Source organism: Engraulis encrasicolus, chromosome 13, assembly GCF_034702125.1.
Source record: "Engraulis encrasicolus isolate BLACKSEA-1 chromosome 13, IST_EnEncr_1.0, whole genome shotgun sequence".
Classification (NCBI taxonomy): domain Eukaryota; kingdom Metazoa; phylum Chordata; class Actinopteri; order Clupeiformes; family Engraulidae; genus Engraulis; species Engraulis encrasicolus.
In genome coordinates, this window is record NC_085869.1 from 19948666 (window position 1) to 19973676 (window position 25011).

The window sequence follows — 25011 nt, forward strand, 5'->3', positions numbered from 1 at the left end:
TCGTGAAGGCTAATACAATGAAAATAGAGAGATGAAACCAATGTCCACATTTTAAATTCAGTTGAATACTTTTAATAGGTTTACATTATTTACAGAATACACCTTTAGAAAAAATTGCAGTTGTCCATAGATCTTCAAAATGTGCTCATATTTCATCTGTCTGATAATAAAACGCATTGCATGCACAGGACAAAATAAATAAAATAAACACATTTTTTTAAAAATATATCTGCAAAAAAACAGGCACAAAATTAGGATACTTACAAATATATTACCATATACAAAACACATAGGCTATTGGACAGTTGATGGGGGAGGTTTTAACCACATTGAAATGACTGTACAAAGATCTGAATCATCTTTCCCCCGGAGACTCCGCAAAGGTCTAGAGTTCATCTGTGATAACTTGACCTTTTCACCAGAATCAGCCCTCTGTAAGTACAATAATTATGCAAAGATTACAGTGATAACCCTTCACTGGCATTGGACTTACAGTTGGTCTGCTGAAGTCCTGAGACTGAAACATATGCTCCTACGCCATACCCAAAAAATAACCAGGCTGTCAAACAAACAGGGAATACACACCCACCCACCCACCTCTCTACAAGTTCCGGGCAACTTGCTGCAACCCCTACACACCTTAGTTTTTCCATTGCCCTAGTTCTGCCCTGGTGCCATGCATGAAGCAAGACAAGTTCAGCAGGTTTCATCAGTCAAAATGAAAACAAGACCACAGGTCAGGGAGAGTGCTTTACAGTGGAGAGGGGTTGAATGCCACGTCAATATAAATAAACAAACAGCAACGTTAAATCTTCATCGAGACTTATAAAATATCTTATACAGTAGGCTTCTGCTATAGCAAATGATTTACAGCTGATACAATATGGCTGTGCCACCTTTGTCACCCTTGGTGGTGGTGACGCAGATGTCCCTTGAAAGCTGCATACAGTGAGAGAGAGAGAGAGAGAGAGAGAGAGAGAGAGAGAGAGAGAGAGAGAGAGCATGGGTCATGTGGTGGTTTGCTATACAGTATACAGGTTCTAAATGTTTGTTTTCTCCTGGCTACGCGACACTATCTGCGCACAACTCAACCTCTGATTGTTGGAAACCGATGTCGGTAAAAAAAAAAAAAGCTCAAGTGGTTGGCTGCCAGTGTCTTGCCCCTCCTCACAACATCGTGTTTATAAACACAGTGAACCCATGTATAGTAGACCATTGCTTGTTTGTTGGTGTGGATGTTTTGGCAGTACGCAGTAAAAAAAAAGCTGTGTTAATTCAACACTGACCGTTTAGTGTTAATCTAACACTTTGAGCTGAGTCTAACACTGTTTTAGAGGATATATGGGTTAACAGTGTCAATTTAACACTCAACGAGATAAATGTCACAATGAAATTGAATGGGACCATACTGTATTTCCAGAATAGTGTTAAATTAACACTGCATTCTTTACTATGTAGAGGTGAAGCAGAGGTTAATTCTCAAAGTGAAGTGTCCCAGCCATGCTAGGAAGAGTAACGCCCATTTTTCGTGGATTTCCCCAAAGACTATCCATGTCTGTATGAGCACTGTCTATGTCCATACTGTCTTAAGTCCATGTATAAGTACTGTCTATGTCTATACTGTCTATGTCCTTACCTAGATTAGTGTATGTCTGTATGGGAAAGCAAGAAATGTAATTTCAAATTCTTTGTATGACCAGTGCATGTAAAGAAATTGACAATAAAACCTACTTGACTTGACTTGATCACTAGTTCTAAGTGTAATTAATAATTGCATACAGCGGGCGTAAATGGGCATTACTCGTCCTAGCAAGGCTAAGACACTGGACTTTGAAAAATACCCAGCGAGGGCATGAGATGCTGGATGTGAATCCCCCAGCCAGCGCCTCTCAGGTCCTCCGCGGCTCCAGCTTCTGGGAGAGTTGGGAGAGAGTCCTCTGGTTGTCGATCACGTTCATCTGGTGCACATAGCTGCGCACGTCCTGGTGGTTCTTGTTACTTTGAGACACGTCCAGACCTGAATAGGGTAGAGGGGAGAAAATTAACCCGTTAAGACACAACATTGTACATTTGCTGTTAGCAGAATGGCAATGACCAAGTCTTAGTGCCTTTACCCAGTGTTAAGCTTATGTCATGGTATTGTAGTTCTATGGTAGTTAACTTTTCAACATCTATAACAGCGTGCCACTGGAGGTATTGCGTGCATTACGAGGATTTATGCTGAACATGCACTTAAGATATTTACTGTAGATTAACAGTGTAAAAAAGACGACCGATACAAGACTGCTTCTAATTATCAAAGCCATAATTGTTTCAAATTGACAGATAGGTGGCAATAGTAACTTACTAAATGGTTGGCTCCGGCAGTATCTCACTATCCGCACAGTGTTTGCAATCATGCGCTGAAATACAAAAAAATCAAAATGATTCAAGAAAAGGCACAATGTGGGTGAAAACATGTAGCAAAATACATGGATAGTTACCACTTGATCATATGTATTAGTTGCACCTTTTTAGCCCACCCTGTACAATAATGACGTTTAATAGCAGTGTAATATGTTTTCTAGTTTCAGTTGTTACAGCCAGGTGAAAAAGTGAACCAATCAGTGTGGCAGTAACCGGGTCATCATGATCATAGGCGACTCACCATTTTCTCAAAATTAACCAAGCTGTCAGTGTACGTCTTGTTCCCGTCGTGAGTAAATGTCATATCTGCAGGGGAAGAGAGAGAGAAGGGAAGCACAGGACACATGTAGTACTCTCACATTGCTTTCACAGCAGCTAACAGCATTTGCCTACCCAAACGTTACCATGACGAGCCCCCCCATATACCGGTACATTTCAGCCAAGGCCCCCCTTATATGAGCCGCGCCACGACACCCGGTTTCACAACTCAATGAGGTTGGTGCATTCCTAAACCCATTCAAGTACTACAGAAAGCACAATGTATAAACATTGCAAAGAGTGATTCCACTGGGATTGTTTAGCTTATTTTTGGCTAATGAGTTATTTAATTTATGAAATTATCGCGTTTATTTCGCAATATTTTCCCTGCCAATCTGCCGCGGCCCCCCTGGCATCTCCTTGCGGCCCCCAAGGGGTCCCCGACCCCCACTTTGCCTAATAGCTTAGCTAGCCCTTCTTGATCATGCTGGTGGACACCCAGGGGGAAACACGGTGGCTCCATTACTGTTATAGCCCCTCTGACGGACTGATTGACATGCTCATGTGAGAGAGAGAGATGTGTGTGTGTGTGTGTGTGTGTGTGTGTGTGTGTGTGTGTGTGTGTGTGTGTGTGTGTGTGTGTGTGTGTGTGTGTGTGTGTGTGTGTGTGTGTGTGTGTGTGTGTGTGTGTGTGTGTGTGTGTGCGTGTGTCTGTGTGTCTGTGTGTCTGTGTGAGTGTCTGAGTGTCTGAGTGTGTGTGTCTGAGTGTGTGTGAGAAGGGTGTGCGTGTGTGGGGGTGGGCGTGGGGATCCATGCATGGTTCTCACTAGCTCGCTGGCCTAACCTTTGATGAGGAGAGGCATGAAGGGGATGATGGGGGGGTCCAGCTTGGCCATGGTGAGGCGATAAGCTCTGTGGTTCCTGGACGGGTCCTGGAGCGAAAGAGAAAAGGACAGAAGAAAAAAAAAAAAGAGAGAGAGAGAGAGAGAGAGAGAGAGAGAGAGAGAGAGAGAGAGAGAGAGAGAGAGAGAGAGAGAGAGAGAGTCACCATGGGAGTGATATCCCGCTGGGGCCTCTTGTGCTGGTTGGTTAGTCACATCACCCTGACAACTAAATGAGGCACAATTAGTCTCGATGAATACATCAATCACCCTTAATTACAGCCCCTCTCTCTCTCCTGGAAAAGAATGTGCTGATTCAGAGCATTGCATTATAAAAGAGGAGAGGCGTCCATTAATATGGGAGCGGAGTGGAATGGAGCACGTCTCTCTCTACTACTAACCTGCTTTGGCAGAGCGGAGCCTATAGAAAACCCCAGTACGTGTACGCAGGGCCATTGACAGCTTTGGCTGGGCCCGGAATAAAGTCATCTGAAAAGGCCCCTTCCCCAATTCATACATTGTTAAGGGGTCCCAATTCTGGGGCCCTCCTTTCTCTGGGCCCAGGACAATTGACCACTTTGCCCCCCCCTGTCGACAGGCCTGCGTGTACGTCCACAAGCTCGTTTGTTCCCTCCCCCACCATACACAATCTATTTAGAGTTCGGGGCGCTCATAACAATGGAAATGGAAATAGGGGCATGGGGCCCCAGAGACTTACTTACCATTAAGTTTTCAAACTCCACATAGGACTTCTTGAACTTGCTTGGCAGTTTCTGGGGGGCGACATGAAAAGGCGTTGAGAAGGTGAGAAGTTAATGTGTGGTGCCGATGGTGATTTTTGAAGTGTTTATGTAAGGCAGGGGTGGGGAACCGTTTTAATTCAAAGGGCTACTTCAAATTTTTGTCCTCCAAGGGCCGTAGTATGAACACAAACCAGGATATTCCCCTGCTTTTTAGGTCTATTTTGAAGGACGCCACCTTTAAAACAGACCCCGCCTTCACCAGGTCCCCTGAAAATATAACTTAATTGTATTGCAAATGTTATTGCTCAGATTTCTTTATAAAACATGTCATATTCCATGTGAAACTGCATAGCATTGAAATTATATCAGGGGTCAGATAAGACGGCCTCAAGGGCCACAAACGGTAGCCAGGCATGCCCTCCTTGTGACGCAACACCTTCGGTGGTCAGGCCAAGAGAAATGTAAATATCGTTTCTGATCTCCCAAAAAAAAATCGAGAACTCCACCCACTTTGTCAGACAACAGTCAACCAGTAGAAAACCGAGGGGGCAGGTCAACCATGCCGTTTGGGAAACGTCAATTGTTATGCTCTTGGTCACAACCAAGTCTCGAAGAGGTTTGAAAGTCGATGATAATCAGGCTACACAAACGGCCCCCGGGCCCTAGGCTCCCCACCCCTGATATTGTCAGTAGAGGACAGCAATACTCTGGCAGAGGCAGCAGTTAATCTTAAGAGTTGCACCCACCTCCCAGGTCTGACTGAGACGGCTCACAGCTGGATTGCTCATTCCCATGATGATGGCGAAGAAGGAATTGAGGTTGCGGTACTCCTTGCAGCTGAGAGCAGGGAGTAGAGTAAAGAGTAGAGTTAAGTGCTTTTATTAAGGATATTAAGGTGTCTGTCACCTTACATAAGTACACAAATACAAAACATACCTTTTACACATTATTGTACATTACAGTGAAAGTATAGCACACACTTGAGTACAACCATCAGCCTTAGAGCAGTTCAAATACACACATGCTCTTACACTCTCTCACACTCACAGACACAGACACAGACACAGACACAGACACACACACACACACACACACACACAGTCCTGTTGCATACGCACACACTAACAAAAGAAAAAAAAAAGTGTGAAAGAGTGAGGGCACCAATCACGTGACACACAGAGCGCGCAAGTCACACAGACCTAATGAGGTCACTCATGCTAATGATCCTCTCATCCAAAGGGACATACAGTCTATCCACTGTCACATCGCCATGCCAACCACTAATGAACAGAGCACTGGGATATAATACACTTCACCTTGACAAAACTCAAACACATACCGTACTTCTCTTTGCTATACATTTCATTAGTTTGCCCTGGAGTACTTGGTGTACAGTAGGCATAAGCGATAGGAATGTTTGGCATGTTAGCAGGCCTCTGTCCTGGGGTGCTTGAACGGAGCTCATGCGGGATGAGATCCGGTCCCCCCCCCCCCCCCCCCCCCCCCCCCCCCCCCTGTAAGTGTAGGGGAAATGTATTTGGGTGATCTAGTGAAATGGAGGAGTAGGGGGAGGTGGTGGGACAATTCGGACAGCACAGGTGAAGGAGGAAAGGAGGGATTTAAATTTGCGTGAAAGCGGGAGCTAGTAACAACTGCTGTCAATCACTCTCGAACTTCCTCCAGAACTACATTTATTAATAAACAACATTTAAAGTTATAGTGTATGTGTTTCTTGGCAATAAATGTGGACTTGGAAAGTCTAATGACTTCACAAAGGGACACGATTCATTATTTACATTCAAATCTGAAGGCACCGGCAAGGTCAAGATAATAATTTAGAAAGAGATACCTATCCCAAAACACAATATAATTGGTCAAACTTTATTAAATTATCAAATTGAGGTCCAAAAATATTAGCTGTAATTGTATAAGTGTAATCATAAAAAACAAGCATTACAATTTAGTCAGACGAACATTAGTAAAGTTGGTAAAAGATCTGTTCTATGCACTACACAAGAGCGCTCTCGGGTGTTTACAGTACTGTACATGAATAAACACATAAAACCTAGAACATCTTAAATCTGAAGTATAATTTGGTTACACTTTATTTACCATAAAGGTTATTAGGTTACATTGTGTACTTGAACTGTACCATACGGTTATGTGTAGGTACAGAGTAAGTACACTCTATTGCATGGTAATACATGGAGATACACTAAAAAATAGGCCTTAACCCATTAAAACGCACCGTTATAAATTAGTTGTTACCAGAATGGCAATGACCGAGTTGTAGTGCATGACTAAAGGCATAGTAGAGTAGTATTACGGTAATTTAACCTTTCAATGACTATGACAGTGTGCCTCAGATGGTGTGCATTATGGCATGCATTATGGGACTACAACAAAGTGCTTTCTAAAGTGCTACCAAAGACAGTGGATCAGAGTAAGATGATTGAAGCCTGTGTATTTCCTGTATCCATGTGATGTCATGTGAACGCCCCTTTAGGAGACCTGCAATCAGGAGACCTTTGGAGGCTTTAGGTTGAGAATAAATTCAGTTCCCTTGACGCTGTAGATGGCGGAAGCGCATGTCTTATGCAAGCCAAATGCCAAAGAAAGAGAAGAAGGAGGGGACAACGCCTAGCCTGGGCGAATAGCCGACTGTTGACTCTGTCAATCAGTCTGGCAAAAGCCATGAGGAATCCGTCTCCGTGGACGATGGGAGATGGTCTGATCTTACTCTATCATTTAAATTAATTGAAGTTCCAAATTCAAACTCATTGTGCTTTATTAGCATGTCTGTTACGGTATAGCGTCGCAAAAACATACAAATAACAAAACGAAAGTGTGAATATAGTTACCTTAACCAATCAGTAACGGAGCTCGCGGGTGAGTTCTACGTCACCACTCTCAACTGTTGGCTGATTGGCGAAACACTGAGAGAACCGAGCTCGAGGCTTTTGCCAGACGATGTGCGGAGCTAAAATCTTTGGGTGGAGTAACAGAGGATGGCGTCGCGAGGCTAGGACAACGCCCCCCTAGGAGACCAAACTTGAACACACTCCTTTGCATTGGGTGGTCTGAGTTTGAATGATCTATCTCTACTAGACGATTCTTCGGTGCTACTTACTGGGCTGCGATCTTGATGAACTTCTTGAGGAGCTGCACCCTCTTGCTGAGGTGTGAGCACAGACACACCTCCGTGATGACCCACAGCTGGATCTCGTTGAACCTCCGCAGGAACAGGTCCAGGTTGGCTGTGGTCTTCTTGAAGTGCTGCCTCCCAAACGTGTGGTACACCAGCTCCAGCTGTAAACACCAAGTCATTGTATAATTCAGTTAAGGTAGCACTTGACAATAACCTTCCGCATAAATAGTTAACAAATAGTTAACTAATGGTTTACTGTATATTTGTAGTTACATACTTAACACTTACAAAATAATTAAAATACATGTATAGTAATTACATAATAATTTATAGAACATAACAATTCATAGAACATAATAAGAAGTTATTTAATATATTATTACAACATACTTAAGCATAATAAAACACTTAAACTATTAACCCATTTTTACTCTGCCTGATGAAGGTTGACGAAAGCTTGCAAGTCAAGTAAAGCTTCTTTGCACAAAAATAGACCTGAAGTGTGCGGATTGTCTTCTTTTTATACAGAAATTTCTACTGAATCCTGCACCTTCTAAACAGATGAGCGGTGGCCTATCACAACTTAAAGGGACACTGTGTGAGATTTTTAGTTGTTCATTTCCAGAATTCATGCTGCCCACTCACTAATGTTACCTTTTTCATGAATACTTACCACCACCATCAAAGTCTAAGCATTCTTTATGACTGAAAAAAAATCATTTTTCATACATGAAAAGGGGGATCTTCCCCTCTTTGAATTTCCAAAAATAGCCATTTTTAGCTGCAAAAATGACTCTATTTGGACCATACTAGAAAATATTTGTTTATTACTTAGTAAACTTTCATGTAAAGATCAAATTTGGCAATAGGCAGCCCAGTTTCAATGAGCAGCATTTGACCATTTCCTGCACAGTGTCCCTTTAAGTTATATTATAACTATAACGTGTACAGTAAACTATTTGTTAACTATCTGTTAACTATTTACTATTTAGGTTATTGTGAAGTGCTACCTAAGTTACAATGTCTATGAAAAGCCACATGCAGATATGGTATGTATTCCTAAGAATTAATTGATAGTAGATTGATCGTAGTCTCCATTCAGCTAGTTAGTATCAGTTATACTAGATAGAGCAGTACTTTAACCATCCTTGGACAAATAAGCAAAACGATTAATGCCCATTTTGAGCCAGCTCCAACAGTTTTCAGGTATTTCAGGCCATTCGTTTTTTTTATTCGCCATTCGCTAACTATGGTAGCATGACTATGACAAGCAATATACAGATAGTTATTTATAACATTGAATAGCTGGTCTAGTTACCATTCAAACTTGTTCACATCAATTACCTGCACTGATAGTCATGTAGTCACTGATGGGAAAATAACTAGAAAATGAATGACATTTCACATGTATAGTCCAAGACTTTCCAACTGAGGAGTTCTAATTTAACTAAAATGTGCATTTGAAAGCTCGACGGACACCTGGTCCCCGACACGGATGAGAGATTTAAAGGTAAGGACTCAGAGGAGGAAAGTGAGTAAGGAGTAAGAGAGCCAGGTAGGGCTGCTGCACTGCACTGCACCACACCTCGTGCACACAGTTGAAGAGCTCCCAGTCATAGAGGGTCAGTTGGTAGGCCAGGTCCTTGGAGCTCATCAGCTCAAACGTTGGCAAGGAGCCTGTGGAGGGTCCCTCCTGCTCTGGAAGAGGAGTCTACGGGGCAAGGAACACACACACACACACACACACACACACACACACACACACACACACACACACACACACACACACACACACGCACGCACACAGACACACACACATGCACGCACACAGACACACACGCACGCACGCACGCACAAACACACATGCACACACACACACACGCACGCACACAGACGCGCATGCACGCACACACATGCACGTAAGCACACACACAGACACACACACATACAAAGACACACATGCACACACGCACGCATGCATGCACACACACTCACACACATGGACACAGACATGCACGCACACACACACACACACACATACATGTACACAGACACACACATATGCATGCACTTACGCACATGCATGCACAGACACAAGTATGCACACACACACACAGACACACACACACACACACACACACACACACACACACACACACACACACACACACACACACACACACACACACACACACACACACACTGACACACACACACACACACACACACACACACACACACACACACACACAGACACAGACACACACACACGCATGCATGCACACACACAGACACACACACATTTTGTTAAATAAAACATCACACATGACCCACCTACTACCTGCCCTCAATAAGTAATTATTATTCAATATCTATAAAAGAGATTGGAGTAAGAGAATACAATACATATATAGTAATATTATGGCATTAACTACTGTATTTCTCATTAACCCCTTAAGGCGCGGCTTTATAAATTCATTGTTACCAGTATGGTAATGACCAAGTTGTGGTGCATTATTAAAGGGGCTGTGTTGTGTCATAGTATTGTAGTGCTATGGTAGTTAGATTTCAATGTCTATTACAGCGTGCCTCTGGAGGTACGGCACGCATTAAGGGGCTACGGAGGAAAAGATGAATCTAAAAAATGAAATACTTTGATTGTAATACACATGTACTGAGGCTAGGGGTGGTGAAGAATAATTATTATTCAATAACTATAAAAGACATTAGAGTGGGAGAATAAAATAGATATACAGATAGATGTACAGATATATAGAATAAATAGATATGATGGCATTAACTCGTATTATATTTGTCATTAAGATGAATCTAAGAAATGAAACACATTGCTTGTAATAAATAATAAATATGTACTGTGGCTAGGGATGGTGATGACGAAGGTCAGCGTTGCTTTGCTGCCTTTGTTCTTTTTCCATGTAGCGCTGAGGTGTTTTGTTAGCTAATGCGTTAAGTAAATGTCAGCTAATGCATTTTATGTTCCTTCCGCAAAGATCCTTGCGGACAGCCAGCCAACCCACCAGCGAATCCAGCTGGTCCCGAGGGCACACAAACAGACGTCCATTAACACTCAGTGTGGAGAAGACCGACACGTCGCTGGGCTTCAGCACAGCCTTATCTGTCCAAACAGATAACAGACAAACAAGAAAAACCAGGTCAGGGTAAAAAAAAAAACATCATTACAACAATCTACTTTATGTCACATTGTGAAAATCCCATCAAGCCTAAAAGCACAAAGAATGAACTTACAGTTAAGGGTAAGCGTATAGAGCTTGTTACAGTACCAGCGAACATATAAAGAATGTAATCAACTCGAGATCCATTCCTCCTAGGACTGGACATGAGGTCAGCATGGATGGTAATATCTGGTTGCCATAACACTCTTGTTGACATTGGACACAGTGATACGGCATGACTGATCGCCCGCATGTGTGTCACAAGGCATCTGCATTGCAACTAGCCTTGTGTTGACATGACCACATTCATTTTCATCTCAGGGCAAAATAGTTCCTCAAAGATAAGATTCAAAGCACTTCAAGTAAACAGTGTCATGAAATGGCAAGCCAGCTCCTTGCAAAACACAAGTTCAGATACACGCACAGTAAATGTAGCATAATTAATACTTCACACATAGAGCAGGAAGTGTGAAAAACTGATTCCCTACATGTTGAATTAACACTGCAAAATGCACTGTCCAGGTGCATTCACGCTTGGAATGGAGCTACTCATATCGTCTTTAGGATGTGATAATGTTTCAGTTGGGGCCTACACAAATGGTGACCGCACAGTAAAATGTAGTGTTAATCTAAGTGTTAAATTAGCTCTGTAATATGTACTGTGTTTGTTGTGGATGAGAGAGGAACAGGCAGGGGGTAAGTCCAGGGTCAGTGTGAAGGAGATGGATGAGTCTTGGCACAGGGAGTGGAACACTGTCTTACAACTGTAGCATCCAGGGGCCAGCGGCGAGAGCACGTAGAATTTTACAGCAAGTGCAACAATGTCATCCAAGAGTGTCCCATCAGAGCCACTAACACAGTGGTTCTCACAGTGTTGTTCTTATAAACGTCCCCTGGACCTTCCAATGCCTTCTTGGCCTCCTCATAAGCCTGCCTGAAATCGGGAACTCCACCCACTTTGTCGGGCAGCAATCAACTTAAAGCAGCTCCAACGGCCCTGGGTAGAGGTGTGTTCAAGGCAGTGACGTGATTTAAGCAGAGACGTTGCATTGGGACTAAGAAAATGTTTGGTTTAAACTTCCGCACAGCCTTTTCTGGCCTCGACCAGTACCAAATCGAGCGAGGCCAGGCCGTTTGGGAAATGTTATTTGTTATCTTCTTGGTCAGGCCAACATCTCGGAACGAGATTTGACAGTCGATGATAATCAGGCAATCTCAACGCCCCCCTGGGACTCCACAACCCTCCTGGAAGGCTGTAGAGCTCCCGTTGAGAAACACTACACTAACAGCCCTGCTCCCAAACTTCAGCAGCATGGTCTGATTATCAAAATGGATCAAGCATTTGGGCAAACAGACAGGTTAGTCCCAACCTGATGAACCCAGGCTTGTGTCATGGGTCGTCTTTAAAATGTCAAGACATGGTCCCTTTAATACATTTTCTGTTACCAGAATGGCAATGACCAAGTTGTAATGTATTACTTAAGTCTGTGCAATGTCATAGTAGTGAAATTCTATGGTAGCAAAGTCCTTTTAATGATTAGAACTATTACAGCGTTCCTCTGGCGGATTATTAAGCTACACTGCGGGACACTCAAATGCATTGGCATCTGCACATGTTTGACTAGTGGGCGGGTGGGGACTGTATAATGTGGTTGTTCACTTCTAAAAATGTTTACGATAGGTCAGTGAAGGAGTGACAGGAAACAAATGGGGAAAGAGAGATGCGTTGAAGGATCGGCACAGGACCAAGGCCTGTATCGAACCCGGGTCGCCGGCGTGGCAGCCCAGTGTCCTACATTTAGAGTCACGGTAGGGCCATAATGTGGTTGTTCTCACCTCCGGCTGAACTCAGGCTGACCAGCAGGAGGTCCTCCGCTGAGCCCAGCTTGTCGGCCACAGCACTGATGACCTCTCGGACCGAGGCGGCCACGGGTACACGGATGGTGGTGTAGGTGTGGTCACTGCAGTAGACCTTGAAGAGGACTGTGGAGGAAACCAAGGCATGCATGTTAGGGGAAGTACAGTGCGACTATACAGTAGCTGTATATACAGTATCAATATAATGAGAATACTTTCGTACAAACATACTTTCGTCATTGTTTCTCACTGGTTGCCTCTTCTGTTGCTTGTCATCTCCCATGCTGAATTGGCGCAGAAGAACCTTGTGCTAGGAAAACACAAAATTTTGTTCCGGTCACTACCTGCTGACATACAGTTATTCAAAAACCTTCAAGTCACTCAAAGTAATTATTTCAAAACATCAGCACCTCAAATCACTAAACGTAATTAGGTACGGCATACGTAATGCATCCGGTTCAATCTGGTTCTATCCTGTTCCAGAAGTTTAAACTGGTTCAAACTGGTTACATATTTTTCAAACAGGTTCTATTTGCTTTTGATTCCCTCCTGTTCCAACCTGTTCAAACTGGATCAAACCCATTTAGACTGATTCTATGCGGGTGAATCCATATCAAATGTGGATATGCTTACATTTGTCCCTACTTGCAGATATTAAGTAACAGTCAATGAAGAAGTTTGACTAACCTTCTTTTGTGATGATCTGGAGTCATCTGAACTGGAAACAGAATTTTAATTGTAAGAATCACAGAACACTGAAAACAGTGGACAAAAAAAATGGAATGCAGGTCAGTTAAAGCCTACTTGTTTTTGACCATCTTTTCAAGCAAAGGGAGCTGGTCCTTGAGTGCTGGTAACACCCTGCCATCATCAGACACGGCTACACACAGCTCCTGCAGAGAGAGACAGGGAGAGAGAGAGAGACAGAGAGAGAGAGAGAGAGAGAGAGACAGAGAGAGAGACAGAGAGAGAGAGAGAGAGAGAGAGAGAGAGTGTCACACAGAAAAGAGAAGGTAAATGCGAGGATATGACCGCCACTGAGATCAACAGCTTCCTCCCCCCTAATGACCCCAAGAGCAGCAAATGTGACCTCTGACCTCTAGGAAGGCCAGCGAGGCGTCCTCGTCCTGGAGGGGGTCGGCGTGGAAGGTGGCCCACTGCAGCGCTAGCCGCACCACCCGACGCTTGTTGTTCAGGGCAAAGTCCAGCTTCTCCTGCTCCGAGCCCTGGGAGGCCTGTGCATGGTAGGTACATCTGGCAGTCAAGGTGCCAACAAGGGTAGGGTGACTCCTTACTGTCCCTTTTCAGGTGAGAGTGAGTTTCTCTAAAGAGAAGTTGTTAGCCTGCTAGCAACTTCGGTAGTTGCCAATGGGAAAATGCATTGAAAACAACAAAGTAGCTAATGTAGTAAGCAACTTTGGTTTTGAGAAATTCACCCCAGTTTTGCCAATGCCAATGACCAAGTGGTATTATATTACTTACTAAGACTGTAATGCACTGACTGTGTAATGTACTGGTGTAATACTATGATAGTAGGCCTTGCAGTTCAGTAGCTTTAAATCAGGTCTTAAGAAATGGCTAAAAGCGGGGCAGCACTGTGGACATTTTTAGTCATCTTGTGTCTTTATGTTTAATTTGTCATATATTTAGTTTTTTGTTTCTTTAGTTTATCTTTATAATCATGTATGCCTACTTGGCCATGTAATATAATGTAGGCCTATATTTGCAAATAGTGCATCTATTAATTGTAATGTTGTCACATTTTTGTACTATTATTTTTTTGTTTTGTTTTATTTGTAATTATTTTAATCCTATTCTTTAGCTTAACTGTCCCTGTTAGATAAACAATAAATGAAATTAAATGGGATACGGCTTCTACCATCAGTCAGTGTGGATGGGGGACAGCAGCACTGTAATGACACATTTCAGCTGAAGAGAGTAAATGAGAGTGATCCACCAATCCACTGACAAGAGGCAATCAAGGAGAAACAAGGAGAACAGAGATGCATTAGAGAGAACTGAAACCAAGAGAGAGAAAGAGAAGTTTGAGATGGCACTAATGCCTCTTTTCCACTGGGGGTTTTCTGGTAGGCCTACGGCTCGACAAAGCGCGACTCGGACACCACTTTTTGCTTTTCGAATAGACACGACACAGCTCAATCGAAAAGCAAAAAGTGGAGGCCGAGTCACGCTGTGTCGAGCTGTAGGCCTACCAGAAAACCAGCAGTGGAAAAGAGGCAATATGTGAAACCGCAAGACAAGAGACATGTGAAATAGCACTGAAAGGATATTGGGCCATGAGCAGTGGACAGAGCTGACTGTTGGGAAGGAAGACGGAGTGCATGAGGATGAAGTCATCCATGGCTGGGTCTGTACGGAGAGAAAAGACCAGCGGCAGATGGAGAGGCAGTGAGAGAAGAGCAGAGAGAATCCCTTGATACCCTCTCTCTCTCTCTCTCTCTCTCTCTCTCTCTCTCTCTCTCTCTCTCTCTCTCTCTCTCTCTCTCTCTCTCTCTCTCTCTCTCTCTCTCTCTCTCAATCACACACGCACGCACGCACGCACACACACACACACACACACACACAAAACACCATGAAGTTGACAGAAAGCAATTAAGCCATCACATTAGTCCCAATAGTGTCACTTCAAGTGTACTATGCACACACTGTGAACTGCATAGGCACATTGAAGTCCTAGTAGAGCTGAAAGACATGTACTGTACATGTAGACCATCCTTGTGTGAAAGGAAATAACATGCACAGCATAACACACATACACTAAGCAATCAGTGTTGCCAGATTGGGCGGTCACCCGCCCAATTGGGCTACTTGGGATGGCCGTCTGCGGGTAAAAACGGAAACATTTGGCCATTTGGTGTTTTTTTTTCCTGCAGTTTTGTGTCCATAGATAACAATGCAATTTGTTGAAATTGGGCGGGATTTAGAGCATTTCGGCGGTGTTTGAGAACCATTTGGCAGGATTTGATCAGACACATCTGGCAACACTGTAAGCAATTCCCATGGGAAATAATGCTTTATCACTCACTGAACTGGAAAACAACCTTTCAGGTTCTCAGTTTGCAACTTGAGGATAGGAAGAGGCCATGCAATGCAGTGTCTATAATAAAACAAAATACCTGACTCAGGGAATTGTGAATCTAGCCTCATCGTTTCCAGGAAGTGTTCCAGAATCTTCTCAGGTGTCCCTGCCATAACGGTGTATCTGCAATGAAGTGAAACAGACATTTTGAGATGCTGAAAGCCTCTCCATAGGCTTTGATGTCCAAAAAAATATCTGATGTTTTGACAGTTTGTTGGGACAGAGCCTGTAACTGGACATCTGTATCCCTGGAGCCTTGGGGCCTACAGTGGCAAAGCAGTGGCTCTCCACACACACACACACACACACACACACACACACACACACACACACACACACACACACACACACACACACACACACACACACACACACACACACACACACACACACACACACACACACACACACACACACGCACGGACACACGCACGGACACACGCACGGACACACACACGCACGGACACACACACGCACACACGGATAGGTGTTGGGGCAGAGCTTGTAACTGGACATCTGTATCTTTATTCCTGCATTCATCTATATTAAAGACTCTTCTTTTTCCGACGGCTGTGACTCACAAAGATTTAATCATTCCAAAATACACATTTTAGTCAGAAGAGGTGTGAATGTTATGATGATCGGATGAAAGAGTTTCAATGTTTTGGGTAACACTTTATTTTCAGTTTCTTTGTTTGTGTATTTACTTATTTACGTATCAAGATTGTCATAGTACGTTCTCACACTGAGTGCGTTTATATGCAGTTCAGTATCCCGAATATGAGGCATATCCCGGTTATGATCATATTCGGGAAAAGGTGTTTATATGAGCACAGAACGTTATATCCTAGTCTACATTCTTGGCTGTTATGGAATTCTCTTCAAATGCGGGTAGCCTAGATAGCAGCAACAGCGTTCTATGGGAAGCCCCTGTATTCGGGATAAGGTGTGTGCATGCGCCAGTATCCCGGCTTCTTTCAGAATACTCCACCTAGTATATCCCGATTTCTGTGTTTATATGCTCAAACGCAAAGTCGGGATACTTAATATCCTGATCATATTCGGGATACTGAACTGCATGTATACGCACTCACTGTGCCTAACCGTAACCCTAGGAAACAGTGCAAGTAGCCTAGGTGTAGACACTCACTGTATCATTATATACAATGTTATACTGTATGTTATTACGGAATTCAACTGTCCCTAATTAATATACTGAAATAGGGACCTTAAAATAAATAGCAACCATAATATATGACTCTCACATGTAACTCTAGGATACAGTGCAAATAGATATTGTATTATACTATTTATTTACAGTCCAATGGTATATGTTGTTACGTGATTCACCTGTTATACTGTCCCTATTGATATAATATAGGGACAGTAAAAGGGGCATGCAATCAAACAGTAAAGAAATAGAAAACATATTTGATTGCATGAAGCATGAAGGTGAAAGTCTGATCCACAGCCTACTGCTCAAGCGGACACACGACTGCACACACGGACGGACACACGGATGGACACATGGATGCACGGCACGCACGCACGCATGCACACACGCACGCGCGGCACGCACGCACGCACACACGCACGCACGCACGCACCCACACACACAGACGCAGACGCGCGCACACACACACACACACACACACACACACACACACACACACACACACACACACACACACACACACACACACACACACACACACACACACACACACACACACACACACACACACACTCATGCTGTGGTTGATTAGAGGGCATCCCAGACTAAGTGGATGTACCCCCAGCCGCCAGCCGCCAGCCGCCAGCCAACCCCCAGCCAGCCCCCCTGTAGGGTCTACCCCCTCCTGGGTAGCGTGTCCGTCATTAGCACTAATGCCTCTCTCTCGCTCTATTACAGTAACGCAACCCTATTGGACGCCCGCCACTGTCCGAGTCCATTAAGGGCAAGAGGGGGCTTGTGTGTGGTGAACACGGTGGGCATGGAGGCAGGGGGCTGTCTACCGGGCGGAGCTATAGGGGGGGGCAAGCAGGGCATTTGCCCCAGGGCCCAGGGTCCCTCTGTATTGGATGTGGGGGCCCTATTGTGACCCTTGGCAGGCCGTATGGGGGGCCCTATCGGTGTCTTGCCCTGAGGCCCTGTGTGTAATTGTTCCGCCACTGGTAATCACGGTGGGCATGGAGGCGGGGGGCCGTCTACCGCACGTCTGAGGTGCTAGTCTAGTGTATCCAGACACTCATGGGCACATACTGTACGTATGAACTTGCACTCGCAATAATGACTACTGTGCTGTTGAGTAGGAGCCAAATGGAAAATCAATAGAGCATTCACTAAAAGAGCACATTAATCATTACAAAGGGGAATGAATGGACCATGCATACAGTATATTGTCTCCTGGTGTTTGTACAGTAAAGTTTCGATCAATAGCAATCAATAGTATCTATATAGCACACCATCATACATACAACTGTCATTCAATGTGCTAAGGAGTGAAGAATAAGAAGAGAGATGAAAAAATATACATTCGAAAAAGTATAATAGATTGTAGATAACTAACTATCACCAAAGGTAGATTTCTTTTTAAAACAAGATACGTTTGGGGCACTTCTAATATGAACAGGAAGCTGGTTTCCGGCATTTGGCAGCATAACGACTAAATGCCATTTCACCCTACTGTATCTGGAGTTGACCCTAGGCACAACCATCTGACATCTATTACATGCAGGTGTTTCTTGTATGTGAGATGAGCCTATTATCTCAATTGTATCCTGAACAAGGCTCTGGATCACAGAGATTGGTCAAACTCACCAATTCAACTGAAACCTCCTGACACCTGAACACTTGGAACTTGAAGTTTAACATCACAAAAAGTTATAAGAAAGACACACAGTGTGTGTGTGTGTGTGTGTGTGTGTGTGTGTGTGTGTGTGTGTGTGTGTGTGTGTGTGTGTGTGTGTGTGTGTGTGTGTGTGAGAGAGAGAGAGAGAGAGAGAGAGAGAGAGAGAGAGAGAGAGAGAGAGAGAGAGAGAGAGAGAGAGAGAGAGAGAGAGAGAGAGAGAGAGAGAGAGAGAGTGTGTGTGTGTGTGTGTGTGTGTGTGTGTGTGTGTGTGTGTGTGTGTGTGTGTGTGTGTGTGTGTGTGTGTGTGTGTGTGTGTGTGTGTGTGAGTGTGTGTGTGTGTGTGCCCATTACTTGTGGTGTGAGGGGAAGGCTCCATGGTTAGTGGTGCGACCAGTGGTTTTCTCCAGAACCAGCACATCCTGCTCGTGCTCTTTCAGACGAACTGTGTTAGCCTCTACATCCTGAGGGAAACACATACACACGCGCACACACACACACACACACACACACACACACACACACACACACACACACACACACACACACACACACACACACACACACACACACACACACACACACACACACACACACACACACAAACTTGCTATCATTAATTTCAGTAATAGCAATAATGCTAGAGTGTAGCTACACTTGTTCTTAATTTGTTACAAATAACTTATATATACAGTTATAAATAACTTTTTGAACTTCTCTGATTCACTGGATTTTACGGTCATTTCTATAATTTTCTCCGCATACATTTTCATCAATGACAAGCTGATAAACATTACGAAAATTAACATTAGTGTATAGGGTTTTTACCACATTGGCATTACAATTATTACTAGTAGTAGCAATGCAGAGGTAATGTCTAAGTGACGTAAGACTCTGTTGCCATGGCGCATGGAGACAGTGTCCAGTATAGTACAGTAGCTACTCCACTCCACTCTCTTACTGACAGACTAGAATATAGAGTGATGGAGCTGGGGGAGAGAAAGCACTAGGATTACACAAGAGTGCACCGTTAGCACAGAGGATTAGTCATCTTGAAAAAAGAGTGGCCCAGGGTAGGGGGAGTGAAGAGAGAAAGAGTGTGAGAGAGAGACAGAAACGGAATGAAAAAGAAAGCAAGAGAGGGAGAGAGAGAGAGAGAGAGAGAGAAAGAGAGAGAGAGAGAGAGAGAGAGAGAGAGAGAGAGAGAGAGAGAGAGAGTTGATAGAGAGGGAGAGAGAGAGACACAGGCAGAGAGAGAGAGACGGGCAAGCAGAGAGAGAGAGAGAAAGAGAGAGAGAGAGAGAGAGAGAGAGAGAGAGACAGAGAGAGAGAGAGAGAGAGAGAGAGCGAGCAGGGGTCAGCACTATCATGTTTGCTTGCTGGGTGGCTGGGGAGGGATGGAGGGCCAGTGGCCAAGTGCAGTAGGATTTAGAGTGGATGAGAGGGGGGCTGAATGGGCCTCGCTACGCTACGGAGAGTATACTGCCCTCTGCCCAGCCTCACCGGATCACACAGATAACCATCATCCACTCTCCACCATCCAGACACACAATCCAGACCTCCACAGCGAGCCATCCCGGGCCCCAGGGTACGGCCGGCAAAGCGGATAAATTGCGCAATTCATGTCACTATGAGAAGGAGGAGTGTGGTGGGAGTGTATTTGGTTTCTATATCGATAGAGGCTGCTGCTTTTGAGATGAATGATGACACATTACTGGCATCGGCTGGATATTTGGCTGACAACTCTGTAGTGCTGTATCATGGCCAGCAGAGGGAGGTAAACACCAATCAGCAGTCAGGAATGACACTACGTATTCTTTCCCCCATCACTTTCAATATACTGTATCAGCATTGTATTTCTTTATATAGCCTATATATATTAGGGCTTTTGTGCCTATATTACCTGACAGGACAGTGGAGAGCAGACAGGAAATGGCTGGGAGAGAGAGAGATGGGTAAGAATCGGCAAATGACCCAGGCTGGAATTGAACCCGGATCGCTGGTGTAGCAGGCCAGTGCCCTACCATTACAGCCACGGTAGGACCCAGTATATATGTCTTTATCACTGAGAGCATCAAACAAGTTCATTTAGATGACATGGTCTATATGGTAGGTAAACACTATGAGTATCTTGTTGTCAAAATATGATATTACAACTAGACCAGGATGGTGATATGTATCTCAGTGTATGGATTCAATAGGCTGACATTACTACTACACAATTTCTACACACAGGAAGTCCCATCTTAGAACAGCAAATCCAAAAAACGCACGCACGTGTGGAGAAATTTAGTTTCATCTGAGTTTTCTTAACCTTCTACTATTCTTATATTATATTCTCATTTTATTCTCATGATTTGGCTGGGGAAGTCCCCATATAGTGACATATTCTTGTGTGTAAGCTTTTCTGTAATGGGTCATGGGACACTCAACATTATTGGAAACATGTGCATCTACTTGGTGTGGCTGCTGAACAACAAATATGAAATTGCATTCGCTGGACAACAAGACAATGGACAGTGCATCTGGCCATGCGGGACCCCACATGCGCAGAAGAAGCTGACGACATGGACTGTGGGGGAGGGAAATGGTTAAATAGTGTTGGCTTTGTATCCACTTCAGAGCTTGCTGGGTGGAATACTTCCTGTCTCCACGCAGTAATTTCTCCGGCCGTTAACAATAAAATCTGCAGTGCTAACCACCTGAGTTGTTTGTCTGCCGATATAATTTTTTTTACTACACACGCACGCACGCACGCACGCACGCACGCACGCACGCACGCACGCACGCACGCACGCACGCACGCACGCACGCACGCACGCACGCACACACGCGCGCACGCACGCACGCACGCACACACACACACACACACACACACACACTCCTACTTTACCTATTATGTGTTTGGCCATTCCTCTGTGTGCTGGTGGGCCTGAGCTCTTGAGCTACGGTGTGAGCCAGGCAGGCCAGATAAAGTGGGATTTTACTCAGCTCAGGGAATCAAGTCAGGAGGATTACTCGGGTTGACAGCCAGGGGGCGAGTGGAGACCTCCCCGAACAATAATAACAACAACAACAACAACAACAACAACAACAACTCAATAAAAAAAGTGAAACAAACACCCCCTCACTCACCCGGAGGATGCGGTTGAAGTCCTCCTTGTCCACGCGCAGGAAGTGGCAGTTGTCCTCCCGCAGGACGATGGAGGCGGCGCGGGGCGCGTCGTTCACCAGGGCCAGCTTCCCAAAGTCATCGCCCTCGTGTAGCGTACACACCACACCCTGAGCAAGACACACAACTCATCACTTCAGGCCAGGCTGCTGAATACGTTGTGGAGTATGGTAGGGATGCACGATACCACTTTTTTTGATACGAGTACATTCATTTCTGCACTTGCCGATACGGAGTACCGATACCGATATTAAATATGGAAAAGCTAGAGATAAGCTTTTGAACTAATGCCTGATTTGCATATGATGCGTGTGCTGGAAGGGGTGGTTGGAGGGGGGTGGATGCAGCATTTGTATGTGTGTTTCCTGTCTATTTGTGTCTATCTGTGTTTATATTCTGTTTTTTACCCTATGAGATCAAAGGCAATGTTCATGCTTGCATGATAATAAAGTATAATCTAATCTAATCTAAATTAAAACAGCAACGTTTCGATCACCCTGGATCTTTGTCAGACCTACCTTCTTCAACTGTCTGACACTTTTGTCTGGCACCTGCAACAAGTGACTTTGGATGTGCACACCCTACCCAAAACGCCCTGTCCATATAACCTAACCATCGAGCTGAGCTCAGGTGGTAGAAGAGGAGCCTGTTCGGCAACCAGAAGGTTGCAGGTTCGAGCCCCGCTCAATGTGTCCTTGAGCAAAACCCCAAATTGCTGCTGGTGGCAGGGTGGCACGGTACCACCTTGCCATACGTATTTATTACGTATTTATTTACATAGTAACTTATATGTCTATTTATTGTGTGTATTGTTGCACTGTATGTGTTTTTATTGTAGGCCTATATGTTTTCATGCTGTGCTGTAAGTCAAATTGCCTTTTTAAGGACATTAAAGCTTTCAAGTCAAGTCAGCCACTGCCATCGGTATGTGGGCGTGAATGGGTGAATGTGAGGCATACATATAAAGTCCTTTGAGTGCTCGAAGGAGTGGAAAGGCGCTATATTATAAATGCAGTCCATTTACCATTTACTGGGTGTATGGGTCAGGGTTAGGGCTATGGTAAAAGGCTACTGGTAGCTCATCTCGCAGAGAAAGCAGCACATTAAGACAGAACAGTGTGGTGGGCACTCAACATGCAATTGGTACCTGTGCTGACAGCTCTGGCCAACATGTAATAATCTACCAGCCAGGGCATTTACTCAACAAAACAGTTAAAAACAAACAGCACCTGGTAGAAGAAAAAAAATGACTGTGACGGTGACAATCAAATATCATCAAGCTGCGTCTGGCTCTCCCAGAGTGGTGGTTTATTAGCCAAAACATTTCCAGCAGCACCACCAGCAGCAGCAGCCAGGACCTTGCCACTAAGCTCTAATTACTTCCCAATTACTATCACCTACAATTATCACCTGATGAACACCTTACGGTTGGCAAACTGTGCCTAATAACCCACTCAGGGGAGCCGTGAAGAGTGAGCAGACAGACACAGACAGACATCCGACTGCCACTTACTACCAACAGCAACAGGGCCGGTGACAGCTCTGGCCAGTCTCGGGACAAACTCATCTGCAGGGGCGTACTGTAGTAGCAAATTTTGGGCCCGATGTACAGTCAGCTTCAATGGAACCCCCCCAGCCATATTTTTTCATAAATCGGACTGTGTGTGGTCCCCCTATATATATGGGGCCCTGGTGCTTCAGTCACGCTTCCCTCCCCCCGATCGATACCCCTGCTCACCTGAAAGCCACCCCCAGAAGTCGATTCTGAGGTGTCCCCTCTTTCTGGGCCCGGGACGACTGATCCCTTTGTCACCCGCCTGTCGGCTTCCCTTCCCTGCCTGCCAAAGCCACTAGATCCTGATGTCTCTTTTAGTCTAGTTCCCACTTCCCCTCCTTGAGAGATAATCAATACAACGCCGACCTCGCCTACCTTGCCATAGATGACAACATTGACAGAGCCTTTCAGGATGATGTACCAGGAGGTGCCTTCTTCCCCTTGGTTAAACACTGAAAGACAAGACAAGGAGGGACAGCACATGACATGGTCATCATCACGTCAAAAAGAGCCAATATCACAAACTAGATTTGATCCACAGCTTCAGGTATGAATAAAACACATCCAACAGTTATAGTTGAGAGTTTCAGATATGTACATCTAAATACTTTGTAGAACAGAATAGAATAGAATAGAATAGAATAGAATAGAATAGAATAGAATAGAATAGAATAGAACATTATCCTAATCCATGGGAGGGGTTCCTATGGCCTCGAAATAATTTTAATGTCATGCAGTTTCACACGAAATTTGACATGTGTTGTGAAGCAATACAATATTACCTAGTGGAGCAGGTACAACAACTGTGTTAGTATCATGATTTCAAAACTCAACCAGGTTGGTCAGATACAGTAATATCAGTAAACCACACTAATTGTCACTGAATTATCTACTCACAGACAGTTCCAGCCTTGGCATGGGACTCAAAGATGAGAACACCAGCTAATTCCCTTTTAACCTGAAAACAAGTGGAAAAGAAAAGACAGAGAGAGGGGGTGGGAGGGGCATCAGTTTGCGATAGGGTGGAATTATGGATCCTGATCTTCATAATAATCATCATCGTCATCGTCAAATTCTTCTTCTTCATTATCGTCATCACCATCTTTATCACTATCATTATCACCATCATCGTCATCACCATCACCATCACCATCATCAGTAAGAGAAGACGCTTTACTCACGGTGGTGGAGAGGTGTGATAAGGCCTTGATGTGGAGCAGCTCCTCGTAAATGATCTCTAAATCATCCGCTGTCCTCTGGCCCGGCCTGCCAAAGGAGGAAGGAAGAAGAAGCGTGTGGCAATTTAAAAAGGCATTCCACTCCGGATGCTATCAGAATCAATTGGTTCACTGTCCCTGCCGTGACTCTTAACGGTAGGACACTGCACTGCTACGCCGGGCAACCACAGTTCTATTCCGGGTAATTTCCTGATCCTTCCCCATATCTCTCTCCCCACTCATTTCCTGACTCTCTCTCACTGCCATCTTGCAAATAAAGGCACAAAAACTCCTAAAAATATCTTTTAAAAAAAGAATAAATCGGATCACTTCACAAAGACAATGGGAAAAGGCGATGGTCTGTTTGCCTGCCATCTTACCTGCCTCTCTGAATACCTGTATGCCAGTACATGGACACATGTCCATCATCTTCCCTATCATGCATTATGGGTGTTGGGGGATGAGCTTCCTCCATGAAGCATCTATCTGTGTATGGGTGAAAGAGGTTTTTTGGGTTCACACATCAGGTGAAGTAATGGCATTTAATGCCCATAAATGAATTAGTAATTGGTGATTGATATGCTGCAATGAATATGCTTCTTAGATAGTCCCCCAAGAACAAGCAAACAAA

At 44.4% G+C, this 25011-nt stretch overlaps 1 protein-coding gene across 1 annotated transcript in view; it reads right to left on the bottom strand.

Annotated features, from left to right (window-relative positions):
* Positions 1-1393: 1393 nt before the first annotated feature.
* Positions 1394-25011, bottom strand: part of rapgef4a (Rap guanine nucleotide exchange factor 4a) — a 63476-nt gene continuing 39858 nt past the window's right edge. The window contains exons 11-31 of the mRNA XM_063213403.1: positions 24345-24429; positions 24061-24121; positions 23539-23615; positions 21572-21718; positions 18791-18900; positions 15625-15710; positions 14779-14857; positions 13585-13735; positions 13292-13380; positions 13175-13205; positions 12719-12797; positions 12467-12613; positions 10475-10572; positions 9022-9147; positions 7419-7597; positions 5035-5125; positions 4268-4318; positions 3509-3596; positions 2648-2712; positions 2348-2402; positions 1394-2017 (exon numbers count right to left, since the gene is read on the bottom strand). Coding sequence (XP_063069473.1) covers positions 1890-2017; positions 2348-2402; positions 2648-2712; positions 3509-3596; positions 4268-4318; positions 5035-5125; positions 7419-7597; positions 9022-9147; positions 10475-10572; positions 12467-12613; positions 12719-12797; positions 13175-13205; positions 13292-13380; positions 13585-13735; positions 14779-14857; positions 15625-15710; positions 18791-18900; positions 21572-21718; positions 23539-23615; positions 24061-24121; positions 24345-24429 — 2023 coding nt within the window. The 3' untranslated portion in view covers positions 1394-1889. The remainder of the gene's footprint in view (positions 2018-2347; positions 2403-2647; positions 2713-3508; positions 3597-4267; positions 4319-5034; positions 5126-7418; positions 7598-9021; positions 9148-10474; positions 10573-12466; positions 12614-12718; positions 12798-13174; positions 13206-13291; positions 13381-13584; positions 13736-14778; positions 14858-15624; positions 15711-18790; positions 18901-21571; positions 21719-23538; positions 23616-24060; positions 24122-24344; positions 24430-25011) is intronic.